Source organism: Lithobates pipiens, unplaced genomic scaffold (assembly GCF_037356315.1).
Source record: "Lithobates pipiens isolate NorthernLeopardFrog02 unplaced genomic scaffold, aLitPip1_a1.2 Scaffold_27, whole genome shotgun sequence".
Taxonomy (NCBI): Eukaryota; Metazoa; Chordata; class Amphibia; order Anura; family Ranidae; genus Lithobates; species Lithobates pipiens.
In genome coordinates, this window is record NW_027507788.1 from 36261762 (window position 1) to 36274687 (window position 12926).

Below are 12926 nucleotides of genomic sequence, written 5' to 3' on the forward strand. Positions count from 1 at the left end.
ATTATGTTTGAAGAATAAAGATATTATTTACTAATATATTACAGATATCATTTTATAAGGACAAAGAAGACTTTTTTGTTGTGCTTTTTGTCTTGCAAAAATTGTTTTAGTTTTAATGCAATCAATAAAAAAAAAAAAAAAAAACATTTTTTAATTAATGTTATTTTAAAAAATAACGTTACTGTGCATAAAAAGTATATTTTATTCTACCATGTATCCGGTTTAAAAAAACACTAAAACATTGATCCAGGTATCAATACTGACTCCTGTGCCCTTCAGCGCTATCTATTGACTATACAATCAGATTGTTCGATCCTATATTTTAAAGTCTGTGAGCCCCTCATGATCAGTCCATGAACTTTCATGGTTCATTTTCTATTCCATTTATTTTTCCATCAACCAATTTAATTTCTATAAGGACCTAAGAGACTTGTGGTTAAAGCCGAGCTCCACCCAAATTACTACTCCTATGCCTATGTGATTATCTGGTTCTCTAATCGCTGGATATCCCCCTTACCTTGCTGCTGTCTTGTTCTTTTTTTTTCTTAATTTTAAATCTCCTGCTCCTGGACATTCCAGAAAGGGGTGGTGCTGCTGCGGATATGGGCGGGGCTTCAGCGGCAGGTTAGCTCTTCCTGTCGGCCGCATGGGCTCCTGGGATAGTTTTTTTCAATTTCCCAGGAGTCTGTGCAGCGCCCAGGCTCGAGTTCTCGTGCGCGCGCATCTCAGTTGCCATCACAAAGGGGCAGGACTTCCTAAGACGCCACCCGTTGTGATGGCAACCTGAGTTGTTGTCAGCGCTCGAGGTTTAATCTGCGCATGCGCGAGATCGGGGATTATACGGGTGGTGCATGCTCGGATATTAGCAGCACAGTGTCCTGGAAGACAATGCCTGTGGGCTTCACATGCCCACAGGCAAAATGGAAAACGTCAGGAGACGTTTTTATAAAGGCTTTCTAAGACCCAAAAACGGCAGCAAGACACTTATTGAAAAAATAAAAGTAAGTTAAACAATTAGAAAACGTAATTATTGCAATTAAGACGAAAAAAAACAAAAACCGGGATGGAACCCCGCTTTAAGGCATTCATTGCACTTGACATTGGTGTATTGCTATCTGCAATGGCGCTGCAGATGGAGAGGAAGTCAGAAGGAACAGGGTTTCATGGTCATTGGGGAAGCAATCCAATTGGATGCTGCTGTCCCATGTGACACTGGCGACCATCTTGGTTCAGACAGAGTGTCAGGGTCTGGACTTGAAAATGGGACCTCTGATGTGTTTGGTGATTACTCTACTTGCTGATCCACCTGGAACACTGGGCATTTTGCTGGACAATTAATTGAATGATCCTGCCTTGAATCATGTTTGTCTTGAACCTTGAACTCTTTGCTCCTCCCATGAACTTCCTGATTTAATCCATGTCTCTGCACTTCCTGTTTGCCAGATTATTATGTTCCCTCCAGCCAATATCTTGCTTCTGTCTCTCCAGAGAGGCACGGAATGACACTGCAGGGGTTAATGGAGGGCCGGACATGGCAGGGGTGACTAAGGGAACATCGTGGGTTAAAAGTGCAGCAGGGTGAAGCAAAAGAATAGGAGGTAGCCTCGCAGGTTAACTTGGCAGAGGAAGGGGAGGAGCCTTATAAAGGGAGTGGGAGGAGCAGAGAGCACTTGCGAAAGGGAAACTGTAGGAGGAGGCAGTTTTTCCTACCCTCTCTCCCTATGTAAGGTGTGTTGAATTTGGTGTGGTGTTTTTCGTTTTCTTTTGTTTCATTTCAGGTATCCGATGAAGGTCGTCATGACAGCGGAGTGTGTCCATCGGGGTGGGCGGTGTTTCTGGTGGTCTTTGACGGTTGGCGGTAAATCAGAGGTGATCTGAAGGTGTGGGGGGCTCATCGATAGTATCGGCCCCTCCGTTGTATTCCAGAACGGTGGATGGAATACTGGTATGTTTTCACTTCTGGAAGTTGTCTCTGACCGGTCACAGGTGGAGGCCTGGTAAAGCTATAAATGGGTACCACAGTGCGTTTTGGTAGAGTTATGGGTCACCGTCAGAGATCACCAGACTGGGCATGTTATGGTTGGTTATTTTAATGTTGTATATATATATATATATATATATATATATATATATATATATATATATATATATATATATAATTATTTTTTATTTTTTTTAGAATGATATTAAGTTTGTTAATAAAGACTGTTGTGGCCATTTTACTCCAAAGAAAGGTGTGGTCCCATCTTTTAAATGGGAAGGTAAATAGGGGTTGCAATATTGGTTTAACAGGTTTGAGAGAGAGGGGAACATTTATTCTATACTGGTCATGTTAGCCACCTGTTAGTCCATGGGATTGCAGTGGCTGCCCTAATCTGACTGGTGGGTGAGTGGCCCTGAGTGCACACTGTGTCCGGGGGTCATATTAGGACCCGCAACTGTATTTATACAGTTACTCCACCCCCATAGCATAACATAGGCTGCCTGCACACAGTCCACAAAAAATCTGGTTTGCACTGTACAGGACACAGCGCCTTCATTTATTATGTCAAAGTGTGGACGGGTTCTCCCTAACATTTTGAATGACCCTCTCAATATGTGAATAAAGATCTGAAATAACTCTTTAGTCACTTGGAGTATCTTGGTGTGCGGTGGAAGTGGTAGGTGGTAGTGGGGAGGCCCCAGGTCAACTTTTGCATTGGGACCCACAAGCTTCAAGCTACACCTCAGGTGCTAATCATTCTCTTTTCTATGAAGAAAATAAAGTATGTCGCAGATCTCGAGCTGGATACACATTTCAGGCAAGTTAATAAGACAATTACAGGCGGTACCCCCGATTCAGCAATGCAATGAAGAATGCGCACATCTCCTTCCATTCTCAGTGAGTGTCTATTGCTTGTCTTACCTGACACAGCAACCCAAGGGCCAAACTGGTGTTGTTTGAAGATCATTCTCTCCCGTCCACAAACTGAGAGTCTTTAAATAACAAACTTTTCCTTCCCTTTGATCCTGTCACCTTCTTGATCTGAATGATTCTTGGATTCCTCCGACTTCCTGGATTCTTTTTTTGGATTACTAGATCCGTAAATTTCCAATTATGCTTATTGAATGTCTCGGTCTTCTGTGTCTGTGCGGCTGTCTTTTAACTGGAAAGAGAAATATAGAACTTATGCTATAAGAGGAAATCCTGTAATATTTCATAATCAGCAGTTGTTGCACACCAGTTTGATTCCTAGAGAAAAGGGGAACTGACACCTCCACCCCTGCAATTGGGGTTGATTTACTAAAATTGGAAAGTACAACATCTGGTGCAGCTGTGCATGGTAGCCAATCAGCTTCTAAATTCAGCTGGTTCAGTTAAAGTGGTTCTATTAAGATAAAAACCTTCAGTGTGTAGCAGCCCCCTCAGCCCCACTAATACTTATCTGAGCTCCATCAAAATCCAGCGATGTTGCATGAGAGCCTCACATGTCTGGGACTCTCCCTCCTCACTGGCTGAGACAGAAGCGGGCACCATTGTCTCCGGCTGCTACCAATTGCAATGAGCCAATGAGGAGAAAGAGGGGAGGGCCTAGTAGTCACAGTTCGGTGTTTGAATGGACGTACAGAGCAGCGGCTCGGGTGCCCCTATAGTAAGCTGCTTGCTGTGGGGCCACTTAGCAGGAGGGAGGGGCCAGGAGAGCTGGCCAGGGACCCGAGAAGAGGAGGATCTGGGCTGCTCTGTGCAGAAACCATTACACGGAGCAGGTAAGTATAACCTCTTTGTTATTTTTAAACATAAAAAAACAAGACTTTAATATCACTTTAAGCTTTAACAAAAAACAAACAAATCTGGAAGCTGATTCGTTTCTATGCAGAGCTGCACTAGATTCTTCCTCCACGGCGTCTCTTCTTTGTTCTCGGGCCGCTCTGCGCAATGGGAGGCTCCTGCTGTGTGACATTTCTCTTCTTCTGACAGTTCTTATATAACGGAGGGTGGGGCCACCTGGTGACTCCGCCCCCCTCTGATGCACAGAACCGAAGAAGAGACCCCGTGGAGGAAGATGCCGGACAAGAACACCGGAGCAAGAAGAAACGTATTGAAGGAAGAAGAAGAAACCGAGGATGAAGAAAAGAAGAAGAAAGAAGACCAGAAGAAAGAAGATGAAAGAAGACTTTGATAAAGGATTTGTCAAAGACCGTCTCCTGTAATTTTTAACGCTTTTGTCACTTTTTTGGTGAAATGGTAGGGGTACGTTTGTACCCCCTTACCATTTCACGCAGAGGGGAGGCCGGGATTTGGGGGACCCCTTGTTAAAGGGGGCTTCCAGATTCCGATAAGCTCCCACCCGCAGACCCCCACAACCCCCGGTAAGGGTTGTGGGGATGAGGCCCTTGTCCTCATCAACATGGGGACAAGGTGCTTTGGGGGGACCCCAAAGCATCCTCCCAATGTTGAGGGCATGAGGCCTGGTATGGTCCGGGGGGGCGCTCTCTCGTCCCCCCTCTTTTCCTGAGGCCTGCCAGGTTGCGTGCTCAGATAAGGGCCTGGTATGGATTTTGAGGGGGACCCCCATGCCATTTTTCTTTTGTTGGCACGGGGTTCCCCTTAATATCCATACCAGACCCGAAGGGCCTGGTATGGAATTTCGGGGGACCCCCACGCATTATTTTTTTTCTTAATTTTTTTTTTTCTTAATGCCATGACCTATGTGGAATGCAAATAGCCTTAAAAAAAACCATAGAAGACATCATTAGACAACATTAGAATAGTACTATAGCTTGTAGTCAAAATATTCAACCGGGAATGTATGATTGCAGCATACATTTCGCTGCTCCATCGAATCTTCTTTAAACATTCAACAGACACCATAAGCCTTCAATGACAGATTCAACCTTAATTCATTTGGATTTTCGGACGAATGCAATTTTTTACGACAAATTAAATAAATAAAAACGAATTCCGAAACAAAATATTTCAGTCTGCACATGTCTAGTAATATGTCTAGTAATAACAGTACAGGTTTACCTCACCACTTAAGGACCGGGCCTATTTTTCACTTGTTTGCTAGAAAAAAACATACATACACATTATATATATATATATTTTTTTTTTCTAACGCTGCAATGTCACACCGTATTTGCGCAGCTGTCTTACAAGCACACTTTTTTTGAAAAAAAATACACTTTTTTGAATTGAAAAATTAGACAACATTAAAGTTTTATCCTTAAAAATCCCCATAGGCGATGTTTAAAAATTTTTACAGGTTGCATTTTTTGAGTTACAGAGGAGGTGTATAGCTGAAATTATTGCTCTCGCTCTAACGATCGCAGTGATACCTCACAACGAGGTTTGAACACCGTTTTCATATGCGGGCACTACTCACATTTTCTCTTTATTTTTTATTTTATTTTACTTTTATTTTTTTTATACTGTTCTTTAAAAAAATGGTGTCCCTTATTCCTCTTACAAGGAATGTAAACATCCCTTGTAATATAAAAAAAGTATCACAGGACCTCTTAAATATGAGATCTCTCATATTTACACAAAAATGCTAATTTTCATGTGAAAAAAAATAAAATTGTCCCTTTAAAATTATGGGCAGAAGTGACGTTTTGACGTCACTTCTGCCCTGCAATGGTATGGAGCCAGGTGGGGGCCATCTTTCCCTCACTCAGCAGCCAGCCAAGCAGGGGACGGGATCACCTCTGACACTGCCGGCGCCTCCGGTAAGCGGTGGAGGGCACCAGAGCACAGCCGGAGGGGCCCTCTCCCACCACCGATAAAAGCGATCTTGTGGTGAATCCACCACTGAGACCACTTTTATCTGAAAGTGGACTGCCCGCTGAAGAAATTAATTCTGAGCTAGCTGCTGCCATTACAATGATATTCCATTTCAAAGAGTCACCATATAATGACAGTGGGCGGTCTGTAAGTGGTTAAGGTGCTTCACTAATACAAAGCCAGATCACCCTGAGGGAGCATGTAGGTTCACCCTCAAGGCTCTGGCATTGCTGCAGCCCCCCCCCCCCCTCCCCGTCCATCTCTGCAGCGATTAGTTTGTTAAACATATACTCACCCTCTCCATTGCACTCATGCAGCTCCAGCATATCTGGATTTTGGAGGGACACCCATGCCATTTTTTCGGCATAGGGGGGGTTCCCCTTAAAAACATACCAGAACTAAGGGCCTGGTATGCTCTACGAGGAGTTCACCCTCGAGAGCTGATTATTCTGTGACTGGCCACAGCCAAAGTCGCCTGGCCTGGGGGCGACTTGAAGTTGTGTTGTAAGTCGCCCCAAGTCGCGTTGAAGTTGCCCCAAGTCGCACTGTGATTCATACTCAAGTTGTGTCCAAGTTGCCTCCCAAAGTCGCGCTGCAAGTCGTGTTGCCCCTGTGTGAACGGACTCTATAACTGTAATAATTAAAACAAACAGAAAAAAAATTAGCTTTTTCAATTTTAGACAAGGGAATTAGTGTGAGACTTCATGCTGTTTGGTACTAGAAAGTCTCTCAACATTTTTTTTTCTTGCATGATCCATTAATTGGTGTATTTCCCTGATTCCATGACATATTTCCTGTAGAAATCCAGATTAGATACGCCCTGCATGAAATTTGGATCTTAAGAAATCACTGCATTGCAATTCAATAAGCTCCATTTGAACATTTTCTGGTACAGTGTCTGGCTCTACATCAAATGGAGTGACAAACAGCATGAAATCAACTTTGTGTGAATGAAGGTCAGTGAAACTGAAGGAGAATTCACTTCTTAAAGCCTGTACACACGATTGGATTTTCTACAGATAAAACCTCAGACTTTTGTCTGAAGGCATGTACCCGGATTTTGTCTTGCATACAAACGGCAAGGAATTATCGGCCAACAAACAGGAAAGTAGTGACAAACTGTGTGGTTTTTCAGCTCTTTAGCGCCACCCTTTGGGCTCCTTCTGCTAATTTCATGTTAGTAGAAGTTCGGTGAGTGTTGATTTGCACTTTTCATTTTGTGCTTTTCATTTAGCGTTTTTCATTTCGCACATTTCATTTTGTGCTTTTCAGTTCGTTTCTGAATGGCCTTGTCAGGGAATTATTAGACCAGACTGTGTGGACTGCACAGAGGAAACCCAGAACGAATGTGCGTGAAATAACAAGTGTTTATTATAAATAATATTACATTATATATATATATATATATATTATAAATAAAAGGAAAGTGAAAACATACAGTGAACAACCATCCACAACAGCAAGAAATATATATATATATATATATATATATATATATATATATATATATATATATATATACACACACACACACACACACAATAAATGGGAACTACCGGAGACGTCAATGAAAGCCAGGCCGAGGTCATACACTGGGGAATCAGTCGATGGGTAAGGACGGATGGATGGGCTCAGGATTGGAAAGGGACAGGTCAGGTAGATACAGGGTTCAGGTTCAGGTTCCAGCGGTCAGGGCACTTGCAGAGAGTGATACCAAGGCAAAGCATGTTAGAGCTTGCCGGGTATATATAAGACTGATGATTACCCTCACGTAACAGCTGATCGGAGCAGATGCTGTCTGCTCCACACTGCCGGAGTACACCCGCTGGTGAGTGCCGGTACTACAGTCCAGGGATCCAATAGTGCCACCAAGAGGTAGGTCCTCTTATTACAGGCCCTGGGTGTTAGAAGACACCCGCTGGTGGACACTGGTACTGCAATCCAAAAGATCAACAGCGCCACCAACGGGTGGACCTTTTCATGACAGTACCCCCCCTCAAAGGAGCGGCCTCCGGACGCTCCAACTAGGTGTAATTGTCCCAGGTTAATGGCCTCAAACCAGACCATGGATGAGGGCACGTCAAGCTGGGTACCACTTCAAAATCGGAAAGCGGGCACGTCCGGGCAGACAGCGGGCACGTCCGGGCAGACAGCGGGCACGTCAGGGCAGACAGCGGGCACCGAAACTTCAGGCTGAGACATGGGCACTTCAGACTGGAACACCAGTATCCAAGCATCAGGCTGGGAAGCTGGCACATCAGGCTGGAAATACGGCACATCAGACTGGGAGGCAGAGACATCAGGCTGGAAAGCCGGAACATCAGGCTGGCAAGCAGAGACATCAGGCTGGCAAGCAGAGACATCAGGCTGGCAAGCTGGAACATCAGGCTGGCAAGCAAAGACATCAGGCTGGCAAGCTGGAACATCAGGCTGGCAAGCTGGAACATCAGGCTGGCAAGCAGGAACATCAGGCTGGCAAGCAAAGACATCAGGCTGGCAAGCAAAGACATCAGGCTGGCAAGCAAAGACATCAGGCTGGCAAGCTGGAACATCAGGCTGGAAAGCTGGAACATCAGGCTGGCAAGCAAAGACACCAGGCTGGCAAGCAAAGACATCAGGCTGGCAAGCAAAGACATCAGGCTGGCAAGCTGGAACATCAGGCTGGCAAGCAAACACATCAGGCTGGCAAGCTGGAACATCAGGCTGGCAAGCTGGAACATCAGGCTGGCAAGCTGGAACATCAGGCTGGAAAGCTGGAACATCAGGCTGGCAAGCAAAGACATCAGGCTGGCAAGCAAAGACATCAGGCTGGCAAGCAAAGACATCAGGCTGGCACGCAAAGACATCAGGCTGGCAAGCTGGAACATCAGGCTGGCAAGCAAAGACATCAGGCTGGAAAGCTGGAACATCAGGCTGACAAGCAGGGGCACCAGACTGGGAAGCTGGAACTTCAGACTGGAAAGCTGGAAAGCTGGAACGTCAGACTGGAAAGCTGGAACGTCAGACTGGAAAGCTGGAACGTCAGACCGGGAAGCTGAAACGTCAGACCGGGAAGCTGGAACGTCAGACCGGGAAGCTGGAACGTCAGACCGGAAAGCTGGGACATCAGGCTGGGTGGCTGGGACTGGGTTGGTTGGTGCGGAGGCGGGTTGGGTTACTGGCAGGATTGTGCGGGTCGGAAAGAACTTTCGTTTTCTTTTTTGACTTAGCCACTGCAGCTTTGTAGGTAGGTGCAGGGCTGTAAGAAAAGAAAGTATCTGGGCAAAAGGAAGACCAAGGAACAGTGGCAGGAGGAGGGTTTTGTGGGACTGTTACAGGTGGAGGAGAAGAGGCAGGTGGATTGAAGGCAGGATAGGTGCAACACTTGGTGACAGGATAATAGTATTTGGTAGGAAGTGGAGTAGACTGGGCTATAGCTGAGGTTGCCATAGGCAATGGGGAGATAGATACTTGGGAAGGCAGGTGGTTAATGACAGGGCTGGAAGGTTGTGGCTTGGCAAAACGCAGGAGATCTGACCATGCTTGTAGTACAGGTTGAACAAACACTGATTCACACACAGCCTGACTAACCAGAGATTGCACTGAATAGATGCAATCAGTGCAATCAGACAACACCTGCTGTCGACAAGAGGAATAACATTCCATGAAACAACCATACCAGAGATTCAACTTGGCCCAAATTGAAGGGGGGAGAAAAATCATCACTTCCTTTGGGATAACATGACAAGGCTGGCTTTGCACATAACTGGATCAAGGGCTGCACATCCTCAAATGACATGTAGCCCTGATCCACCAGGGAATGAGCTGATCGGATGGTTTCCATCAGCTGGTCACTAGTCCACCCTTTTAGAAGCTGGCAACAATATTCACCATCCTCTTCTGCCAGCAGAGAATAATACAAGATTTCATTGAAATCCATATTGGCCGACTAACAGGTCGGGATGGTTCCGCAATGCAGCCACGTCTGGTCAGGGATGGCCTTGGTATACTGTCAGGGAATTATTAGACCAGACTGTGTGGACTGCACAGAGGAAACCCAGAACGAATGTGCATGAAATAACAAGTGTTTATTATAAATAAAAGGAAAGTGAAAACATACAGTGAACAACCAACCACAACAGCAAGAAATATATATATATATACATACAATAAATGGGAACTACTGGAGACGTCAATGAAAGCCAGGCCGAGATCATACACCGGGGAATCAGTCGATGGGCTCAGGATTGGAAAGGGACAGGTCAGGTAGATACAGGGTTCAGGTTCAGGTTCAGGTTCAGGTTCAGGTTCAGGTTCAGGTTCAGGTTCAGGTTCAGGTTCAGGTTCAGGTTCAGGTTCAGGTTCAGGTTCAGGTTCAGGTTCCAGCGGTCAGGGCACTTGCAGAGAGTGATACCAAGGCAAAGCATGTTAGAGCTTGCCGGGTATATATAAGACTGATGATTACCCTCACGTAACAGCTGATCGGAGCAGATGCTGTCTGCTCCACACTGCCGGAGTACACCCGCTGGTGAGCGCCGGTACTACAGTCCAGGGATCCAATAGTGCCACCAAGAGGTAGGTCCTCTTATTACAAGCCCTGGGTGTTAGAAGACACCCGCTGGTGGACACTGGTACTGCAATCCAAAAGATCAACAGCGCCACCAACGGGTGGACCTTTTCATGACAGGCCTTTTGTGAACCAGACATGTTGCTGAATCGGAGGAGATAACTTTGTTATTTATTATTGGCCTTGGAGTTATTGCTTTGAACCAAGTCCAGTCCAGGAACAGGAGGAGGAGGATTTCTTGGACCAAAAATTGGTTGCTTTATTAATCGTAACCAATTATGTCATATTCCTTTGCTGCGGAAGCTCCAGGTGAATAATGCAGATGATTTTTGGAAATATCTCCAGATGACAGACCCCTGCTTTCACCAACTCTTGGCATTGCTGACCCCCTATATTAAGAAGCTGGACACATGTATGAGGTTTTTATTTTATTTTTTGGTTGAATAATATTGATTTTATGTGTTATATTTTCTATATTTTTGGATGCACGGAATGTACTTTATGGTTAAGTTAGATTGGCAGATAGCATGTCAAATTTTTTTATTTATTTTTTAATGCAAAATAAATAAAAAAATTGTGGAGAATAATACTTGGCTATGTGTTTTACGTCAAATGACAGTTTGGGAGTAGGCTGTTACATTTTAAAAAATACAATATAAAATTAACAAGGGACACCAACATAGTTGTATCTTTGATCTTACAAACTATGGGATAATGGTGCTGTGGTAACTTGCCCGAAAAAAAAAAAATCATAATAATATTATTCTTGATATCACTAGAAAAGCCTTTGAAAATATGTTTCGCAGAACACCATCAGTATCACCAGCAAAGCAGCTTCATTATTATCACATTAAAAAAGAAGAGAATGTGTGCTGCATTTCTAGATTTCATAATTTGCCACATCACAAATTTTAATTCTCCATTACGACCGCTAGTTTACAAAACCGACTGCCTACGGCTCGTCCTTGCTACCGAGCATGTGTGTTTGTCTTACTTTGGACTTTTTTCCGACGGACTTGTGTACACATGCTCGGAAAATCCGACAACAGACATTTGTCTGTGGAAAACGTATAAACCTGCCATCCAACATTTGTCCATTGAAAGTTGGCCAACAATTGTCCGATGGAGCGTAAAAGGGTTGGATTTTCCACCAACAGCCTGTCATCACACAATTCCCGACAGAAAAATCAGATCGTGTGTACAAGGCTTTAACTCAAATATCACAGTTACAAACATGCTGATGTCTGTTGGATTGGCCTCTTGAAGTTTAGGGAAATGATAGTTTGTTTTCTCAAGCTGACATTCCCACAGACGTCATTTTCTTTCAAAAGTGAAGATAGATTCACACATCTCATGTATCAAAAGGTTTTTTCCCTGAAGCTGCAAGTTTAGGTTGTTTAAATGGGATGTTAAATCCACAAAAAAAGCCAGACGTACCGTAAACACCCTTTGGGATCATGGAATTCTGAGGCAGCCACATTTTTACTTTCAAGGAATTGTGCTATTTCTTCCTGCAGAGCATACACTCGTTCTAGCATAACACCTCGACTAGGCCAGCATGCATACCAGGTTTGATAGATCCAGCTCCATGTCTGTGATACACTTCAGCAATGCCTCAAGGATGTCTTCCCCAGTGGTAGAGCCCTAATGGGAACCAGTTACACAAACTCTTCAAGAACATCAAAATTAGAATTTATACCACGTACAAATACTACAAGGTGAGCATCATCTTTGGTGTCTACTCTCAACAAGTGCTAATGAGAAGAACTGGAAATGTTTGCAGTAGTCCTTTAAAGAGGAAGTAAACCCTGATGGGTTTATTTCCTCTTTGATTCCCTGCAAAGGTAAAGCATAACGGACTACTATACATCGCATAGTAGTCCATTATGTGTCACTTACCTGACAAAGGAGCCAGCGAAGTCACCGCTGCCCCCTTGTGTAAGGAGCCTTCATCTTCTTGGTGGGTCTCGCTGCTCCGGCGCTGTCATTCGACATCACTCCCGTGCATATCGCCGTTAACAGCGGTGCGCTCAGTGCGCCTGTGCGCCGCTGTCTACGGTGCATGCCCCGTAGACAGCGGTGCCTGTCTTTTGGCAAATATCTCCTAAACCGTGTAGGTTTTAGACATGGGCGCGGTCAATAAATTTGTTTCATTCTGTTCCGTTATGGTTCATATTAAAATGAATTCGTATTTCGTATTTCGTGTACAAAATTCCGTTTCAATTCGTACGAAATACGAATTGTCGTTAGGTTCGTTAACTTAATGGGCGGCACAGTGGTGTAGTGGTGACAACCATGACACTACCTGCCTGGAGTTTGCATGTTCTCCCTGTGCCTGCGTGGGCTTCCTCCGGGTACTCCGGTTTCCTCCCACACTCCAAAGACATGCAGGTAGGTTAATTGGCTTCTGTCTAAAATTGGCCCTAGTATACGAATGGGGATCTTGGATTGTGGGCTCCTTGAGGGTAGGGTCCAATGTGAGTGTGCAATGTACAGGGATAGGGACAATTGTAGACACTCACTCAGGTTGAACTGGATGGACTGGTGTCTTTATTCAACCTTACTAACTATGTAACTATGTAACTTGTACGAACGTTCATTACGATGAATTTAACG

The 12926-nt window shown here is 44.5% G+C and overlaps 1 protein-coding gene across 2 annotated transcripts in view; it reads right to left on the reverse strand.

Moving 5' to 3' along the window:
• The window catches only part of LOC143933772 (uncharacterized), a 44511-nt gene extending 41365 nt beyond the window's left edge, over positions 1–3146 (reverse strand). For both annotated transcript variants that reach the window (XM_077456774.1, XM_077456773.1), the window contains exon 1: positions 2906–3146. In XM_077456774.1, coding sequence (XP_077312900.1) covers positions 2906–2951 — 46 coding nt within the window. In that variant the 5' untranslated portion in view covers positions 2952–3146. The remainder of the gene's footprint in view (positions 1–2905) is intronic.
• Positions 3147–12926: the final 9780 nt, after the last annotated feature.